The 23,173-nt window shown below is 40.9% G+C and overlaps 1 protein-coding gene across 1 annotated transcript; it reads right to left on the reverse strand.

The window, feature by feature from the left end:
• Nucleotides 1-1,309: 1,309 nt before the first annotated feature.
• Nucleotides 1,310-18,042, reverse strand: NAPG (NSF attachment protein gamma). Its single transcript, XM_048507987.1, has 12 exons — nt 17,892-18,042; nt 16,602-16,669; nt 14,603-14,687; nt 13,277-13,294; nt 11,980-12,010; nt 10,905-11,014; nt 10,724-10,790; nt 9,485-9,555; nt 6,550-6,628; nt 5,605-5,684; nt 5,260-5,389; nt 1,310-3,434 (listed from the first exon to the last, which is right to left on the reverse strand). Exons 1-12 carry the CDS (start codon nt 17,945-17,947, stop codon nt 3,282-3,284), a joined length of 948 nt encoding a protein of 315 aa, XP_048363944.1. The 5' UTR covers nt 17,948-18,042; the 3' UTR covers nt 1,310-3,281.
• Nucleotides 18,043-23,173: the final 5,131 nt, after the last annotated feature.

Here is a 23,173-nt window from a genome sequence, read left to right on the forward strand (position 1 = left end):
ACTCTCTGGATTTCTTTGCTCAGCAACAGTGCTGCTGTTCTCCCTCCGCTATTGAACGCTCTCTCACACGCTTTCATGTTACCACGAGAATTCTCTTGCTGTTACTGTTTCAGATAATTTTCTCATTAAAATACCTTGTTTGAATAACACTTTTCTCTTCTTTGTTCTCTGTAGAAATATCACTGACATTGACCCATTAATGTTTTTTCTTCTCAACTTCCTTCCTTCCATCCTGCCTTTATTTTATAGTCTTGACTTTTCCCTCTCCCCCTTGAAAGATAATAAGGGAAGCTGGGAAGGATGTGGTGTGCAAATAGTGGCATAGAAGCAGAGGCTTTTGAGGGCGAAACGAATTAGCCAAAGAGCTTGTACACAGAACAAAACTGGTGAAAAATCTTATGAATAAGGGAGTAACAGAGACCCTCAAATGAAGAATGAAGGGGTATGATGCAAATATTCTGGGAAGACATGGTATTTTTAATACAATGAATTTTTTAGAGGATAATATTGAAAAAAAGTGCTATACTTATGGCGTCTGGTTGACAGGTGTACTCCATACACAGAGACACGTGTACAGATTTAGATGACCTTCTATAGCAAGAACTTGCATTTGGGCTTGCTTTGTAAATTAATATAAAAGATGCGTGGAGACTGGTCACATATTAAGGCTTGACTGAAAACTGAGGTAGACTAACATGCCATCTATTCAGCAGCACCATCTTGTGGTGAACATAGTGACCCTGCACAAACTTAAATCTAGGGACTCAACACTGAACAGATGTCCTGTGTGAGATACAATGATTTTCTTCTGTGAAGCATAACTCTACTCAATCCGTAAGAATATCAACTCATAATAGATCAAAATTGAAAATCAGGTCAAGTACACATAAACCCATCACTGTTCAGTGCTAACAAGAGAAAGTGGGTTAATTCACTTATACAGTTATTTGGAGGTTAAAGTGCTTTCCCTGAGATAACATAATTCTTTTCTAGAGATCCCCCAAGTTTATTGTGTCCGTATGTGAACGATTCCAGAGGACAAATTCTTCTATTATTTACCAGATCACTTAAAGGAAACAATTCAAAAACTCCCAATTTTCTCAGTACCTGACAACATTCAAATTGCATCAACTTTCAGTTCACAATTTGTTTATGCATTATCCAGTGATTTCTGGTCTCTTTATCTCAGTATAATGGACCATATAAACTCCTCCTAATGGCTTCTAATTTATCAGGTTACCAAGTGAAAGCATTGCTCACCATTAACATCTGAACAGATTAATGTGAATTAAGCTGATCACGAAGCATGTGAGGAGTTATTTTAAATTTTATTTTTACCTGTGACATACAATGCCTCTTCATTGAGAGTGAAGAACAATTACAACATATTTAATATTCTATTGCATCCCACAGATTGGATAGGGACAGTTACAATGAAAGCATAGGTTTCACATTGCATAAACACAGTTTACACAGCATCTGAGTTTACAAATAAGTTATATTTCATAATTTATAAAGTCATTTAATGTAATAACATCAGACTACATTTCAGCATCTTCATGCAAACCAGTACTTGCTTTGGCGCTGGAAAGGTTGGCATTATTCTGCAAAAATTTCCTCCTTGATGAATTTTCCACCTGAGGCAAAAGTAGTGTGCAAATTGCTCGGAACACAAGCTAAGCACTGATTTCTTTAAAATATACATTTAATAATGGTAATAGCATTTCCATGACATTTCGTTAGATAAAATAAAGGTCATGTGAGACATTATCCACTGCACATCAGCCTTGGCAAATTTCAGTACTGACAGCATCACTGGTATCCAGTTTTAAGGTACTACTTTCTTCTCATGTATATTCTACTTTATGCTTCTGGGCTTTTCCATGTACGATGAAAAAGAAAGCTTTTAACTTAGACCTAAGTTCAACATTTTCATCCTCATCCTCTCCACAAACCTTTTAACTTTCTGAACATAGCAGCACATTATTCCCTGTGCAGACTTGTTCTCACTTAATGTGACCTGCTGCAGGTGTGTGCTGTACAAAAACTATGCTCCCACTGTAACCCGTAAAAGAATACGACTCTCAAGCATCCCAAGATCCATACTGCCCCAATCTATAGCCACGAAGGTGTGCTCCAATTCACACTTCTGAGTGTATGTACTAATGTGTTCTTTTGGGAGAGGGAGTCTTGCATAAGTATGCAGAGTTGCTTTTCTCCACTCAAAAGACTGAGGAAACAGTCACTAAGCTCTGGACTACCTTATTCCATAATTGTATAAATACTTAAAAGGGAATTGTGTTCATTCTTACACACAAAACTACTACTGGAATGTTAGAGAAAACATTTCAAAATCCTGCTTCTGTGGCATAGTTCTCATCTCTGCACAATAAGGGAGATTACAGAGTTAAACAGACTAATATTATTCAGTACAACATGAAGAACAATTTGCAGACATCTTTAATAACTGCAAAGGTTCCTCTGTGCAACAGCCTGCATATCTGAAATCATACCAAAGAACTCACTCAAACAGGGATACAAACATTGAGACTAAGAACAGCAGGTTCGTTTTACATCTAACTAGATTTGTACTAAATCATTTATAAGAATTTGTAAATTAAGCCTATTTTGCCAAATAGCAAAAGATTTTAAAGTTCAAAGTATTTATTAGCCAAATACTCATCAGACATCTTTTACAGTTTAGACAGAGAGGTGTTACACTGACAACCAATAGTTACCACATTCACACCTGAAAATCTGAGGGTGCTATCTTGGAATTACACAGAGCTCCTATATCTTTTACAGAGACACGTTTCACCCAATATTATAGTCACACAAGAAGAGATACCTGTCAAGAGATTTTTAAGATAATCTCAAATCATTGAGTATTGTTTTTTCAAAAATGCATAACCCGTCAGCATGAAAACTTCCTCTTCTTCAAACTCCAAGTTTTCATGGGGCTATTTGGTTTGAGCTAAGAACATTTAGTCTTCGAAGAACTAATGAAGATAAATGTTCTCTCTCTCTCCAACTATGTCTCTTTTTTCAGAAGGCTACAATACTCAACTCCTTCATTGAAATAGATGCACTACCAAGTTGATTTAAGAATGTAACCTCAAGTGCTCTAAGCCATGCTTTTTAAAATGTATCTCCAAAGCTGCCAAGTCATTAGCCTTCCAGTTTCATGATTACAATGGAGTGATGATAATTCGGGTACCTCTGAAATTGCTCAATAGTCAGGAACAGCAAGTCTGATATTTGAGAAAAGGAGAGAATTGGAGTTAGCAAAGTCCACCTGCGTACTCATCTTCATCCTCATGTCCACGGGAAGATGTTACTGCTGGTCCGTCAGCGTTGCCCTGTGAAGAATTTGGGGATTTCTTCTTTTTTGTACCTCCACCAGGCACACTCAGGGAGAGACCCAGCTTGGCATACTGGCAAAGCAAAACAAAAAGCAGCAGTAGATTGCATCTTGTAACACACTCTAAACTCAAAATATGCATCTGAAATTAAAGCAGCAGGACAGTCAATGGCTACACATCAGTTATTATTGAGTATAAACTAGAATTCACCTTGTTGGTACTCTGTGGAGCCACCATGAAAACAGGGAGATATTTCCTCTGTACTACTTCTTGAAATAGAATACATAGTTTGAAACTCTCTCTTATGTTAAAAAAAGGATCAGCCACCAAAGGGAAAGATACAATCCCACCCACTTCCTGCATGCACCAGAACAGCCCAATGCCCTGATGCCACAATGATGTACATCTCCCAGCCAAACATCACTTGCTGGTGCAGCCAATGCCTAGCATGACGAAGTATGACATGGATACTTCAAGAGATGTTACAGTGGCGGGAAATGCAATATGGGAATGGCCATTTTCAGGAGCAACCTTTTTTTTCACATCATAACTTTTATTTATTCCACCGTTCAAAACTGGATGTCTTCTATGTAAAGGGTTAAGTACTGCGTCTTTTGTTGCCTGGCATGTTTATGCCCTTTGTTTTAGAAGCTTTTTAGTGCTGGTGAACTGGGTATCAACTAATCTTACCAGACAGCAACTATATACATGAGCAAAGGGTGATGGCTTAAGTTGGTGGTGAAGCTTTTTAGTATTCATGAATTGTCTTGTCAGACAGCTACTCTATACATGAGCAAAGGATGACTGCTTAAGTTTGTGGTGTACCAGAAAACCTTCTACTGCATTGTGGCTCAAAAACAAAGAAGTGTGAGATATGCAGTTCTTTAGGGAGCAGTACTGTTGTTTACATCTAGTGTCCTGGCTACAACAAATAAAGAATGGCTTTGAGGTTTGGTGCAGCTTTTCTATGCAGAGAGTGAGAACTAATATAGATATGGAAACGCTAGAGCAGGGATTCCCAACCAGCCTGCTGGCACTTTTGAATTTTGGCAAAGGATAGTGGGGAAGTCCAGAAATCTGAGACAAATCACTCTTAATTCTATACTTTCTGATGTTCCACTTTGATTTCACCTTATCTATTTATACTTTAGATTTATTTGCCGCCTTCCCCCGAAAGGCTCAGGGCGACGCACAACACAATATACTATTGATAACAATATTTAAAACAATAACAATATCAATAACAATATAACTTCTAATAAAACCAGAATAAAATACAGAATAAAGCTCAGATGACGGTAAAAACCTTCAACCATTCTTCTTGACACGGGCCCCCCATCCCCACAGGCTGGTATTTGCTGACACTAGTGTTCAGAATGGAACCCCCATAAGAAAACTCTTCTCCAGACTGTTCAAAGTGATCCACCATCTAAGTTTGCTCAGGTGTAGTTGGAGGGGAATAACTAATAGTGCATTTCAATAGCTTAGATTGGAGTAACTCTCCTTAAGGTTGCCCTGGAAATGTGGTTTTCTTGCAATCACTGCCTGAAAAGGTAACAATGCCAAGGAAAAGAAACTGCACATCCTGGTCAAATTATCCTGTAAAATGGCTTTAGCAGCAACAGGTTAAAAATGGTAATTTAGGCGACTACGTATTTTTTGCTATATAATTAACACATTTAAACTCTCGACAGTACTTAATTGCTCTGCCCGAAAGGCATTATACATTTGTACATTTTCTCCACTGCTCATGTTCTATATGCTTTTATATCTGTTGTCAATTGGTCTTGATGATATTTTATTTGTATTGTACTAATAAACCATTCATTTTGATCAGCTAATGAGTGTCTGTGGTTCTCACTGGCCAGTATTGGTACCCAGACTTTCACCAACTTACATCATTGTCCATGTACTTAAAGAGGGGTGAGTTGCAGACATCAGACACTTGATCCTGGTCTTGCTGATCATACCCTTCTAGTAGCTGCTCTAGGGCTGCACAGTCTTCACTTTCCCTGAAGCCTGGTATGCTGAAAAAAATTGAAAAGTTCCTTCAGTCAGCCTCCCTCAAGCTTCAGAAACCAGATTTCCAAGAAGGGTACAAACAAGCAAAGGAAAAACACAACTGTACAACTTGGTAAGAAAAAAAATCATTTCCCCATTTTAGAACACAATAGCTTGGCAAACAGAATTGGCCCCGAAACCTAAAGAAACACAGAGCCCAGGAGGAAAAGAAAGGTCTCACCTATAGCTTTCCCTGACACATTTTTCTGCAGCAACATAGTCGTTTCTGTGAAGGTGAACCAAGACTTGAGCAATAGTTTTCTAAAAAAACGAAAGTAATGACTTAATTACTCTGTAATTACAAAATGATTTTCATTACAATAAGACGGCAAAACTGGGAAACTGTTCTTCTGAGAATATGCAACTATTAAAGCACTAAAAATAAGGAGGTACCTTAAGGGTTTCAAAATTATTAAATAACAGGCCTCTATAACTTATCTAGAAGAGCAGAAGAGAAAAAAAATATGAAGTAGGCCTTCAATCATCTGCTCATAGATACACATTGTAGGCATTCAATGAAGATTTCACAAGGATTTTGTTGCTATCAAGACAAAAAAAAAACCCCAGAATTTGCTGCACATGAGAACTTAATATTGATGGATTATTTGCTTATACTGTTAGCTACTTCTGCTTCTTCACAGAACTACGTAGCATAGCCACAATTATACACTTTCAGCAGCAAACTTGTGGTTTTGCACGATATGATTTTCTCCCAGTGCTCCAATGATAGTGTAACTGACAATTGATAAGATAATGAAAATGACATTTGAAATTGCACACCAATACATTCTGCAGTTATAAGACATACCAAAGGAAAACATTTGTTGTACCAAAACTACAGGTATTCAGCATTTTCTAAAGTCTACCCATTTTTACAGTTCAAACATTATACAACAAGCCCATTCTGTTCAAGTTCCTTTTATCCCAAGCTTCTAAATTAACATTTAAAAAGAACTATAACTCAAGAAGAAAAAGACTAGGACAAAGGAACATAATACTAAGTTTCCAACTACCTGTCTGAAATCTGCAGATGTTTCAACATAAAATACTCTAAAGCACAATAATGAAATAAAGCATTACAATTTCCCACCAGAATCTGAAAACACATCCAACAGGAATTATATACCTTGTAACATGTTGGATAGTTTTCAATATCTTTATAAATACTCTTTTCCTTCTGCAGGGAAGCTGCGGCTTCATCCAGCCTGAAATACAAAATGACAATTGGCAAGCCACACCAGTTTGCATAGTCTTTCAAGCAAGAAAAATACAGAAGGAGACTCTCTCCAACCAACCATTCCTTTTCCGACATTCAACAAAGCAAAAACCTTGAGTTTGTTGCCTGCACCTCTAACAACTATTGAGCACGCCAATACAAGAGCAAAGCTAGTCTCATAAAATATGTCTGTTTTTAACATAATCATATGAGCCCTGAACCATATAGGGAGTGATGTCTCCTAAACTCTTCCAAATGAATTTAAGAAATCCATGCACTCTTTCACACTGCCCTCCAATCGAGTACTACCAGTAGCAGCAATGTTCCCAAATCCAAGCATGTGAAACAAACACGTTATTTTCTTTGGTTTCATTTTCACAAGCAGGGAAACGTCCACTGCTGGTGCACATGACAAACAGTCCACAGGTCACCTGCAGCCCACAGTGTGTAAGCCCTGAAGACCATGGCTCTGACACACATCATTTGCCCTTCTCATCACCTCCATAAGACATTCTACGAGGCTAGGAAATACAGTTGCTATGACAACTGCAATGCCATGGCATCTTGGAGAGATGCTAATTTAAAGGATTCTCAATGTAACCAGCATGTTGTGATCATGGTGATCGTAGTACACCACCTGGTTGTGGCTGGGAACATGGATGTTGCCTCCTGCAAGACATCCAGATCGCCTACAATAAATGACCAGGAGTTTGCAGTTGCTGTGGTAGCTGGTTCACTATGAAGAAGGAACCAATTTCCCTTTGAAATCAGTGCCTTTCAATGCAGCTGTAATTGCCAGAGGTTTGCCCTCCCAAACTGCCATCACAATGCCACTTCCCAGATGTGAGGCAGGCACTGTTCTGATATCCCTCTTACACAAGATATTTCTGCTGCATCTGAGAAGAGACCCAGTCCATGTGGGTGGGGATTCACCTCTCTCAGAGGGGAGGCAACGTTCCTAAGTTCCACCTGCCTGGGAGACTTCTGCTGCAACCCTTCTCTAGGTGGTGGGAGTGCATTCAAGATGCCACCTCCCAGCAGATAAGATAGGAACTATTATTCCCTGCTACTAGTGTTATTGTAGTCACTAGCCAACAGAGACCTTGACCATCAGAATGACTATGTTCTCCATGTCCCTTTCTGCACGGACCAATTAAACTGGGATAACACCAATTAAAAAACCCAGATTTTTTGGGGGGGGGGGGGGGGACTTTGCACAGATCGTGATCCTAACATGGATCCACTCTGGTTTCCCTGCCCCCAGGTTTTTCAAAAATTGCAGTATGTGCAATTCTTTTGTTTCAACATGGTTCACAGCCGTGGCCTAGTGAACAGCTGCAGCTGTGAGCTGCGTTAAAACAAGAGAATCACACATAACACAATTCTCGAAAACTCCTCCCCCAGCTCCCATCTGCGGAGCCACAAAGGGGAAACGGGCCATATCATGGCTCGAGGGCTCAGTCTTGCGGAGAGGGGGGGAAAAGAGCCTTTCTGCGAAAGCACAAGCCCTGGCCTACGCCCCAGCCATGCGAAGGGGCCGGGGTGAAGGCAGGTTCATATAACCCATCTTTTCCCTGCTTTTATTGGCCCATGAGGAAAGGGCCCATGTCACACTAAAACAAGAACTGTCATAGAAGCAGAAGTCTATGAGCAAAATCACAATCTATACATATATAAAAAGCAAACAGTGACTTTGTTAGTCACTCCCTAACACCGAAACGGCTGGACGGATCGCCCCCAAATTTTCACATGACGTTCCTCCCTGTTGCGGGCAGGTAATCGGACCTTCAAATTGCCGAAAGTCCATACCTGAGCCAGGTAAAACGTCTTTTTCCTGGCGCACCAGGCCATGAAGCTGCCTGTTTAACTGTCACCCTTAGAATGTTCGTGCAGCCTGTCTGTCTGTGGCCTGAGGGCTTGGTATGAGGGCTTAGAATGTTTGTGCAAATGGGCAGAGATGAGCAGTTACAACAGTAAATAGGTAATGCTGTTAGGTAATACGAGTGGAAGTGAAACACATACACACTTTGCCATGTGAGACGTCAGGTGGGGTTCCCCCCCCCTCACAAGCAGGTAACTTTCACTCCCTGTGCCTCACCCACTGCTACCACACAACACACATACTTTCATACACATCCAGCTCATCCTCACACACCTCACTCTGCCCTCCCTCACATCCAACCACCACTTACCCACTTCCTCACCCATATTTGCCACAGCTCTCTTTTACTAAATGCGAGCTGGAGTTTGCCTTTTTTCCTTCTAAGAAAATCCGCGAGGATGGGGCGAACCAACACTACTGGTCTCCGCTTCTTTCGGTGCATCGTGGCCCTTTAAGAACCCAGGGAGCTGGCCTCGATCTGAGCACCTCACCACCCTGCCTCGGCTGACTGACTGGGATAGCCTACTTGCCCCAGTTCTGCCTTACCCAAGCCAGGACTGTGCGTGTCAACCAGCCTCATGGACAGCGGGATTCGCACTCTGGACAGTTCCATTGCGGAATGGAAAGGGTTACCTTATACTAAAAACACAAGGCACAACCATATAACAATGTGAATTGAAAAGGGAAAGAGGGATTCCATTTGACCACCCCAAAAGGCTATACTGCGGATCATTGGACCTGCATGGACATCTGTGTGGGTTGCGGACTGTGATGAGAAGGAAAATTGCCACAGCAACGCGTGGCTGGGCCCCGCTAGTTATAAATATTGTGAGAATCTTATCCAGAACATATGTAATAATTTAATGACTAGTGTTCCTTTCTTGCACAACAAAGCCCCTGTAGATGGTAATATTGTCAAGAAGACTCAATTTTTAAAAAAAGTTAAAATGTTAAAATGCACACCTCCGACCTCTAACCAGAAGTCTTGAAGCCTTTCCATACATTTCAACTGACTGTCGTAAGCGTTCTTCATTCTAGAGGAGAAAATTCATGTAAACGTTGTGACCTTTAAATGTGAGGTAACTCAAGTTAAGACTTTAACTGCCTTTATTATGAAAATTTGCCCAAGATCACTAGGCTGACCAAGAATCTGCTAACAGGAAATCAGCATGGCTTTTGCAAAGGTAAGTCCTACTTCGCCAACCTTTAGAATTCTTCAAGGAAGTTAATAAATGTGTGGCGAAGAACACTGTAGTAGACATCATTTCCTTGGAGCTCCAAAAGACTCCTAAGTAAGCTTAGCAGTCATGAGATAAGGGAGCTGGTTAATAGCTGGTTAAGTGATGGGAAGTAGAGGAGTCGGATGAAACAGACAATTCTGAATTCTCACAAGGAGAAGTATTAGGACTGGAGCTATTTAATTTGCATATAAATGATTTCAAACTGATGAGAAGTGTAGTTGCCAGATTTACAAATGATACCAAATTATTCATGATGGTGATAACCAAGGCAGACTGGAGAGATCTTCTTGAAGCTCTTCACAAACTGGGTGAGTAGGTGACAAAGTGGCAAATGAAGTTCAATGTATGTAAATAACACACACTGGAACAAAGATACCTAGCTATTCTGATGGGGTGCCACCAGTGCTGCAGAAAGAGGTACAGACACTGGCAAGGGACACTTAGGCCAATGTAAGGGAGTTGCATGGCAGTGTCGGAATCTAGAAGTGTCCCCCCACATTACTACTTTGGCATAGCAGGAGGCCACACCAGAATAGAGAGAGGGCATTCCGGGGAGCTAAGCCAACTGTATTCAACTCCCAGAGGAGTTTCATACTGGGAACATTCCCCTACAGTGGTGCAGACTTATGCCACCAAAAAGTGTGGAGGAAGTCATATCCTTCTATAGACTTTCCCAGAAAAGGAAGGAGCTTCTCCTTCTCACCCAGTGCCCACATTGCCAATTGTCTCTTTGAAGGCAGAGATGCAGTGTTGTCCCTGGCCTCTGCTCCACCACCCCTCCCCCTTTGGATCGGGCTGCAAGTTTCCAGTGCCTGTTTTAAAGCAGTATTTCTTCCATGAGTACAATAAACTCTGTAACAATAAACTCTGCTCCCATTCACATTTTAAACATTATTTTCTACTTTCCTCGCCCCAAGGATGGTTTCATGAGAAACATTTATTATGGATTAAGAGGACTTACTTCAAACACTGCTGCCGTCTGCTGATATAGCTGAATGGCCTTGTTTGCATTTATATTTTCTATTACCCTGAAATAAAGTTTCAATGCTTTAACTTAATACTCAAAAAATAAAAACTAAGCAACTAAAAGAATCAAACTTATTTTCCAGGTAGGAGCTTTTGAAAATACTCAACACACTTACTTCCCAGCCCGGTCTAGCGCTATAGCTGCTGTGTCAGGAGTCCCATTCTCCAGATACATCATACTGGCTTTCTCTATCAGTTCTATTGCCTCATAATGTTTCTGCATTTCCTGCAGGACAAAGGAAAAACCCCCAGAATGCCAAACCAGCGTTAAAGTAGATGAAATTATTGGGTTATCTTATCTCAATGTTGTCACAATATTAGGTATTTAAGATAATTTCAGTTTTGCCAAGCCCTGTAATCAAAAACTACAACACAAACCTTCAAAAGGATAAAGAAACTCCAGCAGCAAAATTAACTGAACTACAGAGTCTACAAAAGAAATGAACTGAATTTGGGCAATTTCACAAACCACCTGCGTTATCGAATGTGTTAACTAACTCCACTGAAAAATACTACACCTAAGATGCAAAACATCTGTCTGTGGAGTTTATTCTGTGATGGCTCATTCACACATGTAAGTCATTACTACAAGCTACATTTCACAAATGGTGGACACACATTTGTGAATCAGCCCTGTAACACTGAAGAAGAACAATCTCTATGTAGTGGGTTTGTAAAGAATTTGTTATTAAGGTGAAAGGAAAAACAATGAAGATCTCCTCCATTATTTTATAAGGATAAATTTACATATAAAATTCATGCACGTTATGCTTTTAATGATAATTTGGAAGAAATCCCAAGCAGCCTCAATATAAACTACAACAATCAAAATCAGCAAGTTTACATTTAAGTAAGCTTGTTTGGGAATGACTACAAGAGTGTTCAAATATAAAGACTTTTGTGTACCGTTAATTAAAATGAACTCTAAAGACTACAATGATATGTAAATCAAAATGCGGTGGACTTTTTAAACACTAAAACCACAGTTCAATGCAAACTTAAATTGTTTAAGCCTACTAAAATCTACAAGGATTAAGCACATGTATTCCTTGTTCGTTAATGAAGAATGAATCTCCAATTATGGCATGTAAGTTCTAAAATGCAAGATGGACATTATTCAGGACAAACATCCCATATTTAATTTTACCCAAATATCTTCTTATAGGTAGTTTGAATGGAACTGGCCAATACCTTTAACATCATACCAGCTTGTTCATAAGCCCTGAAAGAAAGAAAAAACTCGATTACATTTAAGCAGCATCTGAGCACTAAAGAAAAAGGGGCAATTTAATATCAGCAAGGGAACCGAGTCTTCTTTTTACTAAGATGAATACATATTGGAGTTTTTTCATGATATAATATGAAGCAGAAAAGCAGATCCACATGTTCTGAGAACATAAGAACATAAGAACAAGCCAGCTGGATCAGACCAGAGTCCATCTAGTCCAGCTCGCTGCTACTCGCAGTGGCCCACCAGGTGCCTGTGGGAGCTCACATGCAGGATGTGAAAGCAATGGCCTTAGAAAGAACTTATCTTTCCTGTTGCATATGGTATTATTGCTCCTATGAAAACGTGTGGGCCGTTCATACAACTACCCATTGAGATCTTTGAAACCTCCCTTTTGCAGAGATACTCAAGGAAGATGTACTATTTTTCCTTAAACATTTTCAGCAGCATCATAAAGCACTGACTCCACCCTGAATGGACTTTGCTTTAAGCTCACAGAGATCTCCTCACAGACAAATGTTGTAACAAATGTTACAAATGATTTAGGTGATTTGTGCGGAAAGGACCACTTTCTTTCTTCTGAGAATAAAACCATTGAGACAGACATTGATATATACTGGGTTGGATCCAGACTAAATTTTCTGTCTGAGGAACTGTACTTTCCTGCCTACCCTTCCTCTGCAGCATGTTGATCTCTATGAAATAGCTCCTAGAAGGTATGGTTCCTAAGGAACAACTTAAGGAAAGTCTGCAGATGGAAGTATGAATTGGAAGAAATTTCAATTAGTGGAAAATCCAAGCCATTGGCAGTCCCAAGTGCCCCCATAAGCTTTGTAGCCAAGCAAAGATTTGAACCAAGGACTCTCCACCACATTTACAGCTGAGGGTTAGCTATGCTGACTGTTTAGGTGCCTCCCAATGTTAAAACTGTATGACAAGAATATTCTATCAAGCTTCTGTGCTTTCAGTGACATTTATAAGGAAAACAAACATGGGATATAAGTAACTATTTTACAAAACAAGGTATCAGAACTACAGGAACATTTGAAAGACTACAACATTTGCAAGCTTCACTGAAAACTAACATATAACTAATTTTTGAGTTCAATTTTTTGTAATGCTTGATTATGCTTTGATGAGGTCAGCTGACTTGTTCTCTGCATAAACCACAACTATTTCACTATCCCACTAGACATCAACACTGGGTATGTGTCATATGCACTGGAAAGCTTGGCAAAAGATGGCAGAATTCATACTTACTTGGCAGCATGGAAAAGACTGAATATAAATAATTCAAAGTCAAGGATACAAATTAAACATAACAGGTCTTAATTGAAGGCTTTAACCACTTTTGAAGACCAGCTGTTTAGGCTGACAGTCACATGTTGAAGCTACAAATGGAAGAAAAATACAGATCTAAATGTGTTGCAAAGTTTAAAATATACTCCTTTCTCCCTTCCCCTGTTCTCAACTTTGTGACTATGTCAGCCAGTGACTCCTTCTGCAACGTGACAAGCTCATTTTAAAGATGGGTGCTATTTAAAAAGTCAAAAACCCTACTGGTCAAGCACAAGCCTGAGCTTCAAATTACTTGCCTGTGGGCTATGAATCAGCCTCCCAAAATGATAGGGGGGAAACCACATCAAGTGTTGCACAAAATTCTTGAATAGCAGTTACTCACCTCCACCTCTTCATATACAACGATGAACTTCTCCAGAATGCAAATTTCTTACAAATAAGTTCCTAATTAAGTAGTGTCTACATGCTGTGGTGTTCCAAGATTATTCCTGCTTGTGGCACCCACAACACGTGCCTGATCAAAATCTAGACCCACCACACGTTTTGGATATAAAGCAGGGAAAACAGTATGCAGTCAGGTCTGACACACATGGATATGAGCTATACCAGGGGTAGGGAACCTGCGGCTCTTCAGATGTTCAGGAACTGCAATTCCCATCAGCCTCTGTCAGCATGGCCAATTGGCCATGCTGGTAGGGGCTGATGGGAATTGTAGTTCCTGAACATCTGGAGAGCCGCAGGTTCCCTACCCCTGAGCTATACAATCCATAACTCTTGAACAAGCTGGAGTCTACCATGTAGATTCCATGAACTTAGACCCTCTCTGAATATTATGTTTAATATGATGACTGGAGAGTGCAGAGGCATTACAGGCATGGGCAATGGGCAGGTTCACTGGATGCAGGCAGACAATTCAAATAGGGCCTAAGTATAGAGGCCACACGGAGCAAAGGTTATAAAACTTATTTTATTTATTTATTTATTTCTTCGACTTCTATTACACACACACACACACACACACACACCCCGGAGGGTTCTGGGCGGTATACAACAACTGATATAATCTAAAATAACAAGAAGAGCACATTCAATACATAAATACATATTTAGTGATCAGGTCACATTTCTGTGCACATTCAACTCCTTTTCCCAGAGTGCCCAGGACTCAATTATTGAAATCTTACATAAACCATCCCTAATTTTGGAATACCTCAGAATACGGAATCAACCCAACTTTAATTCATTTTTTAGTTCCTTGAGAGCGGGAATAACACATGCAAAGGATACGCTTTATTGTTTTCATGGGAGACAGCTTCTTTCAGATACGCTTCTTTTGCCTGATCAAATTGTTTGGCATTTTTAAAAGCAACAGCTGCGAAGAAACAAAAAAAGAAACATTTGTTTTACATTGTGTGTTCTAGATGTACTTAAAAAGTCTTGTTATCAAGTCATGGTATCTTAAAAACAACACTCACCAGGAAACTTTACAGGCATTTTTTATTTTTACTAGAGCAAAGTTCCTTCACTCAGATACCTTCAGACTTATTACAGTTCCACTAATGAAACAAACATCGTATTTCTTAACAGCATCAATGAAATATACTTTATTATTAGCCAGTGAAGAAGGTTTTATGGCAAGATGAAATTGGAAAACGTTCCAAGGTCCTAAACAGAGCAAGATCGGACTTAGCAAGTTTATTTTTACTTATATTTTGTCAACATTTTAAAATATCTAATGGCAATATTATGTCACAATAACAGCAAACATTCCAACTTAAATATTTCTCTGTGTAAAGAAATCAACCCTGTTTTAAATATTATAATCAAACAAATGCAACCCTTAAGGTAGAAATTATTTTACAACCAATTTAAGAGCCAACAAAGCACTGTGCAACTCAGAGTGATGAGGGCTAAATAAAAATCCAAGACCTCTTCCTACTACTACGCAATTTGATGTCATCTGTTTTTCCATCTACATCCAGTTTTGAAGACATAATGACATCCAGTTTTGAAGACATAATGTTAAGATGTACCTTGTTTGGGTCTACAAGAAATTAATGTTCCCAAAGGTGCACAAGTACTACCTTTATAGCTGCTTTACTGTTGAATGTTTTGTTTCAAGAAAACCTTTATAAAATAAACTCACTCAGACTAGGCTTCTGCGGGGCTGGATCCAGACTAACATTTTCTTCAGTAGAACAGACCATTATAAAATAAACGCAATCAGCAAGACTGGGCTATGGGGCTGGATCCAGACTAACTTTTCCATCAGATCTTTCCTGTTTCTCTTCCTCCTGCTACATCCCCTGATCTGCACAAAAGGCTGCTCCTGCAGAAGTCCCTGCTCTGATGAGTGAAGCTACCATGGTAGCGCATAGGGGGAGAAGTGGTCTCACGATTCATGGTCCAAGACCACGAAGGTTTTGCATGTGATAACTAATACCTTCAACTGAATAATTGATGGGTAGCTAGTGAAGTGCCTGCAGGATGGGAGTAATATGAATGCTCCATTTAGCTCTAGCCAAGCTGTGACATTCTGCATCAACTGGAGTCTTCAAACTGATTCTGAGGTGAGACCAATGCACAATACATTGCAGCAGTCTAGTCCTGATGTTACTGTGATGCAGACCCAGGAGGCCAGATCAGCTATATTAAGGTAAGGGACCATCTTTTGGGCTAGGCTGAGTTGGTACAAAGCCTTTTTTGTAACTGCTTTAACTTGCTTCTCCATGTGGGGGGCTAGTTGTAAGAAGGGGCAATTAATGGGAAGCAATCGAAGATTTAAGCCTAGAGATCAGGGGTAGGAACCTGCGGCTTGATACCAGGGAATCCACTTCTTAGCTCCCTCAGATGTTCATGGAGACTACAATTCCCATCCCAGCCCCTACCAGCATGCTGACAGGGCCAGGCTGACTGGGAAACTTGTAGTGGACCCTGAACATCTGGAAGAGCCACAGGTTCCTCCCTACTCCCAACCTAGATAAAAGAACACACTTACAGTAGCAGTAGAATCTTGGGCTAGACCATGGGACAACTATGTCCTACTCATTGTATCACTTACTCTGATAACTGCAAAATGTCCTTAACTCCTGCCTGTTACATCCATCCCCACCCAATTATGTTATGCACAACAACTGTGTAAATCTACTAATGGCACTACTTAAAACCAGTCTTATAGTCCACCAACTGCTTTGACAAGAGGTAAGTGAAAATCAACTGCCTCAAGAAAACTACACAAGACATTCAAGCATAAAAGAAACACATGTCTTTGTCGTACAATACATACCAGCCTTTGAATATTCAGTAGCTGCACTATCAAAGTCTGGTTTCCATTTTAAGAATCCAGTTTTCAGACTGAAATGCAAAATAAATCCAACAATTAATAATAATAGTCTATGACAAAAACACTGGTGGGAATTCATATGACAACCTCCACGACTTTTGTTGCTTTTCTTAAAGCTCACTTCAAAAGCTATTCTGTTAGCCTTTAAAGTGTCACTGGATTTTTGTTTTATTTTGCAGTTCTGAAAGTCTGTGTCAGTTTCACACATTGACTCCTAATTCATTTAATGAGCTACAGAGTAGGGCACTGCCACTGGATTTATATTTTTGGCAGTCAACTACAAAGAAAAATTACTACCTGCAACAAATTTGTACTGTGATATGCATGAAAAATATTTTCTTCAAACACCCAGGCATAAGTTTCCAGTTTCAATCCCATATCCCCGGTTAAAAAAAGATGTAAAGACTTTTGTTTGCATTTTGAAGATCTGCGGTCAGCAATGGGCAGTTCTAAGCTATAGTGTCCACTGTTATGACTCAACCAGGTATTGTCATGTTTGAAAACTTTGTGAAACAAATGGAAAACTAACTATTAAAGATTCTTAGCTCCCCCACACTGAGAACATTGCATTTCCCAAGGCTTCTTGGGATGGAAGAATAATCAGCAGGAGCCAAAGTAGATAATATTGGAAGGTTCTCAATTCAGACCAGGCTTGGAACGAGACTTCGCTAGGTGGTTTTTGGCAAAGACACTCACTCCCAACTTCCAGCCCTTATCTGCAATGAGAGGATAATGATGCTGGCCTACGTTAAAGACCTATTATAAGAAAACACTACCTAATTGCTAAATAATACAGAAGAAGCTTTAAAATTCTAAGGGAGGAAAAGGATCGACTAAGCTAGCATGGTCTGCTGCCTGTCATCGAGGCTGCAGCGCCTTCTGATCATCGACCTCCCAAATAAACATTCCATTCAAAACCACGTATTATAGCTGACACCAAGCCCTCTCCCCCCCATCTGCCCAGCAGGAATTCTGGGAGTTGTAGTTCTTGGAAGTGGGGTGCTCGGTTCCTTCGGGGGGGGGGAGGGACTCCACAGGGGAAGGCAAAAACGAGACGGGAAACTGCCTCTCATCTGAAATTGGGGGGCCCGTTGCCCTCCCGCCGGTCCCTCCCCACGGAGGAACTTCGTCCCTCCCCGAAAGGGGTCACTGCTCGTTGCCCCTCGGCCGCTCCTTTCCCCGTCCAGCCCCACCCTCCACCCTCGGCAACCTCGCCCGGTCTCGCCCGCTCACTATTTCTCCGCTTTGGCGATGTGCTCCAAGCCCTCGTTGATCTTCTGAGCAGCCATGTCGCCTCACGAGAATTGCAGCCGCTCCACCAGCTGCTGCGTCAGCTGAGTAAGGAAAGTCGCCGGGACCAAATATATGCAAAAGGAGGAGTCCTGGTAGGGGCTTGTGGCCTGCGAAGTGCGCCTGCGCGAAGAGGTGTCGCAATGTCTATACAGAACTGCTCTGTAGTCAGTCCTAAAAGCTTACTGAGGGATTCTATGCGAGGTTAGCGATTGTAGTGGGTTCGAAAACCCGAGTAACTCATGTAGGATTACGCTCCTAGGGTTGCCAGCCTCCAGGGGGGGCCTGGAAATCTGGACATTAGCTCCGTGGGAGAAAGCTTCCAGAGGTAACCCCGTTGGTCTGCAGTGAAACAGCTACATGGATAAAATAAATAAATTAGAACTGATCTCCAGACTATAGAGACCAATACAAAAAGATGACTGCTAGACTCCAAATGCCCGGTTGCATCACACTTTAAATTCACTATAGCTAGTAACAGTAGACCCAAACTTTCAGAGACATGAATCTGGTTTTTATCATGTTGTACTTCTTATGCTATCTGGCACCATATTCGCCTTACTCTCCATATTGGAGCTCAGAAGTGGTTGCTTTGCTATTTACTTTCAAAATCTAGGGGGTATCTGGGGAAAAATGGTTTCTATGCTTTGTTTATCTCTGCAATTTAACCCCAGAGGAGACTGGAATTTGTGGGCTCTCTCACTGTCCATTAAGTGTAATAAACCTAATTCATAACATCCCCCAACTTTGCCTCTTCTTTTACTCTTATTTCCTCCTTGTGATGTCGGTTGTTAGTGTTCTGTTGGAAGTGAAGAATAATGCAATGTCTCTTTGCACAAATCACACCAATACTGTTCAGAGAGCAGTAGAGTTGTAGCAAGGAGGACAAGTGAGACTGTGTATGTTTTCCTGTTGTCTGCTCTGCTGCTGTCTCTTTCACCTCTGATCTCTGCTCATGTGAACTTCCTTGCTTCTGATTCCCTCCTGTATTCTCTCTCCAACCATCAAGTGAGCAACATGCATTCTCTGAATCTCCATCCCTGAATTAGATAGTTAACTAGAACACCCCTCATGGCCTATGACAGCGTGGATTTCTTTAACAATAAAGAATATTAATTTATTTCTGAAAGCAAAAAGGATCTTCATCCAAAAATAGACAGCCACCAGATAGCAGAAGGACAAGTTCAAGACTCTTGAACTATCACTCTACCACTCTAGAGTCTCTGGCACAGAATGGGCTGGTGTCAGGTCTTAAGTCTGAAGTCAATAAATGGGCTCAGGATGCTTGATCAGAAGTCTTTATTGAACCCAGCTAGTACCTGGCTTTGGCAAAGCCAGTTCTGCTGGACTATGGAAGTACAGTTACATCTGTTCCTCCAGAGTTCCTGCTATAAAACTTTCTCCTTCCAGATTCCCAGGGAATGCAAAACAGCCCAACGGAAAGAAGAATGTTTAGAAGTTGAACATCTCAAGGCCGGCGCAGTGATAGGACTCAGCCACCTGAGAAGGCATCAGGGCTGTCTTCTAGTTAGCTACAGTGACAGCATCAAAAGAAAGTGAAAGAACAGGAAAGGCTCCATTAACATATCAGAGGTGAAGAGAGCTTCCCCCTCCCCACAGACAGGTGTGAGTCCTGGCACCTAAGTCCCCTTTTTGAAGGCAGGAAGGTGCATCCAGACAGCTGGGTAGGAACCAGCACTGCAATTTATAATTTTGGGCCAGCCAGGTAGGCAACCAAAATTCAGGACTCGGAGTTTGAATATCCCAGGGAATGAAAACCTTCCCTGATTGGCCAAGGAGAAGTGTTGAGCAGTTACACATACACTTCATTGGATAAATTAAACTTTTCCCCTCCTCCTGAGTCTTGTCCCTCAAGATACAACTCTGCAAAGACTTGGCTAGCTAGCTGGGTCTCTGCAGAAATGCACTGGCAGGCAATCATTGGCTGAGTCACACCCAGTTCTCTCCAATTTGTTGTAACAAATGTACAAAATAACAGAGAGAGAGACTGCAGCCAGCTCAAACAGTACCATTCCTGCTGCTGGGCTTCAAGCTGACCCTCAGACCACACCAGAGAGCCCCCAACCCAGACAACGATGCAAAGTAAGTATTGGGGGGATTCTCTAGTTTGAAATAGATGCTAGGGAAACTTTGTTTAAAGAGAATCCAAGGTGGCTAGCCACTTTTGAGGCTTGTTGTGTGGACAAATACTTATTTAGCAGAGTTAATGCAATAATGAGGCAGAGACCAGTTGCTTTACTGAAATAAAGTTTACTTACTACAGGGAAGGGAAACTTGGAAGAAAAACAATAAACATCTTTCTTACTAGCAAGCACCAACAGCCAGCTTGCTGCTTAGACTATTACATGGCTACTAAGCTATAGACTGAACTGAGCGGACTGACTGACTGAGAGAGTGAGCACGTGCAGAGTGCAACACAAAGAAGATATATCTAAAGCCTACGTGCAGACCTGCATGTAGCCCACCCAACCAATAGGTATCAATTACCTGGTCACTGACTTCTGACCTCACTAACTAATTAGCATGCAACAATTAACTCCTTCATTACTGGATTGTGTGACTGGCACTTGCCAAATCCCATCAAGGCTCCCTTTAAACTTTCAGTACCCTGAATACTGAAATCCTGCATTCTGAGGTATTTGGCTTGGCTTCGGGCAGTTTGTATTCGGCCCGAATACAAGCTGAAAAAGCTGAATCTTGCGGCAAATTTGGCTTTTTTGCGATTCGGGTATACTGAATCATCAAGCCTTGAGCTGTAATAAATGCTCTCTAACACTAGAGGGCAGTATCTGAATATTTGTTGTCAATTCTCAGTTGAATAAGCTTCATGGTCTCAAACCGAACTGTCTGAAGGATTTTATTAGTTCAGCTTTACATTTTCTTTACTACTTGATGCTTAAAACAGTAACTTCAAAATTAGGGAATGAGGCAATCCTCCAAAATAATACAAAATCCCTATTTTACCATTCTTTGATTTACTGTTGCAATCATCACACACACTCTGACACCTAGTCTATGATGCTAACATTAGAACCTAGTATCTTCTACAATTCATGCTACAGGAACAATATTATGATTTCCCATCTTTGTCTCAGATGCACCTGTCCTGCTTCTGACTTGTGTTTGAACTGATCATATCTGAAAATCATGTTGTCCTCTAAGGTGCTACTGGATTCAAATCAAGCTTCAGACCAACTCAGCTACCCTCTGAAACTATCTGCACAGATGTTCAGAAAAGTATTAAACATGTAATTTGGGCTTATGCATGTTGGATTTTAGTCAAATGTCTCACACATACGTGGGTGTCCAGGGACGTCAGAGGTGAGATACTCTGTCCTACTTCAGTGTATACATAGTAGCTAGAAAACAGCATTTTCAAAACCAGGCCCTCTATACATTTCGGTTTCAAATATATACAGATCTATGTTTCTCCTACTTTAACAAAAGATTTTGAAATATGAACAAGAATAAAATGGGGAAGAGATATTTAAAGATGTCTTCAATTAACCAATTACTTACAATTAATACAATCCTTTAACTATGCAATTTCCCCCCATTATGGGGCTCTGTGAAGTGAACAAGGAAAGGCTGGAAGCAATGCCAGCTCCAGTAGCAGTAACAGTTAGGGGATGCAGAGAGCTCCTGTAGGCTTGGTGGCAGGCGGGTGGGATATGGTGCAGTTCTAAAAAGAATTACCAAAGTCTAAGCCCATTGGGTTTAGGCTGGAGTAATTTTACTTAGGAAGGTTCTGATAGTATTGTCATACCTTTTCTTTGTGGGCGCGCTCTTTTGAATTTGATGTGGGACAAAATATCGTATGAGGGGGTCTTGTAGTTGGGGGCTATGGTAGCGCTACCAGGTACTGGAAAAAAGGCACAAACACACATAGTGATAATCTTGATTCCACTAGCAGTTCAGCCTGGCACAGAATAAAAAGTAATCTTCGCCTGGTTACTGTAATGGAAAACTAAAAATAATGGCCAAGCATTACAAGATTTTTATTCTCTGTCATGCTTGGGAGAGAAAGGATAAAATTGCATGCTACAAATAATATGTCTCAAGTGAATGCAAAGTGCTGCTTCTTTAAATGACCTTGGGGAAAATATGGGCAAGCTGATTACAGAGTTACTCTGGTCTAAATGAATGGGCTTAAACTGCCTTAACTTTCCTTAGGACTTCACCGTTAATCTGAACCATGTAGAAATGGTCTTGAAGCCAAAGAAGGGCATACAGACATGCATTCAGCCATTCTTGCATACATGGAACTGTACCTCACAATGATTCATTCTAGAACGTTTCTATCATCAATTTATTAATTTTCTGTGATTAATTTTGTCTTGCTCTTGGGGTGGATTCTCCCCCCCCCCAAAAAAACCCAGCATCACCTTCAACTGGGGACCCCATATTCTCCCTTTAAGGTGGATTTAAAAGGAGAATCTGGGGTCCCTAGTTTAAACAAAATTGAAAGTGATGCTGGAATCCACCCCCAAATAGCATCACTTTCAATGGTGTTTAAACTAGGAAGCCCAGATTCTTCTTTTAAATCCACCTTAAAGGGAGAATCTGGGGTCCCCAGTAAAAACAACATTGAAAGTGATGTTGTTTTGGGGTGGATTCTCCCCCACCCTGAAACAGCACCACTTTCAATGTTTAAACTGCAGACCTCAGATTCTCCCTTTAAATCCATGCCGAAGGGGGTGGATTTGAAAGGAGAATCTGGGGAAATTGGGGGGGGGGAGTCTGCTGTCATGGGTGCAATTGTTAAGATAGCAGCACCAAGCTTTCAGGGTATCTTTAGGAGACTCTCCTGATGATACCTCCCAGGTTTGGTGAAGTTTGGTTCAGGGGGTCCAAAGTTATGGACCCTCAAAGGTGTAGCCCATTTCCTATTAGCTCACATTGGAAACAATGGGGGATGGGGGCACCCCCTTTGGGAGTCCATAACTTTGGACCCCCCAGAACCAAACCACACCTAACTTGGGTGGTATCATCAGGAGTGTCTACTGAAAAATCCCTGAAATTTTTGTGCCGCTAGCCTAAAAACTGTGCCCCCTGCAGGCCAAAAACTGGAAAAAAAACCTAAAAATACAAAAAACCACAAATGAACCTGAATTTTTTGCACACACACCACCAGGCACGTGTCCAATTGCAACGCCCCCCTTCCCCCGGTAGCTACACCTCTGTTCACCCCAAAAGATAGCTCA

The sequence above is a fragment of the Sphaerodactylus townsendi genome, linkage group LG09, assembly GCF_021028975.2.
Source record: "Sphaerodactylus townsendi isolate TG3544 linkage group LG09, MPM_Stown_v2.3, whole genome shotgun sequence".
Lineage (NCBI taxonomy): Eukaryota > Metazoa > Chordata > Lepidosauria > Squamata > Sphaerodactylidae > Sphaerodactylus > Sphaerodactylus townsendi.

Bases quoted from the DNA above. Each gene is read 5' to 3' on its own strand.
- NAPG (XM_048507987.1), bottom strand. From the start codon at position 17,947: ATGGCTGCTCAGAAGATCAACGAGGGCTTGGAGCACATCGCCAAAGCG. The intron at 14,688-16,601 runs GTATGTATTGTA...GTTTCTTCGCAG, and splicing joins TACTGAATATTCAAAGGCTG to CTGTTGCTTTTAAAAATGCC. The intron at 3,435-5,259 runs GTAAGTTGGTGA...TTGCTTTGCCAG, and splicing joins TTAAGTACATGGACAATGAT to TATGCCAAGCTGGGTCTCTC.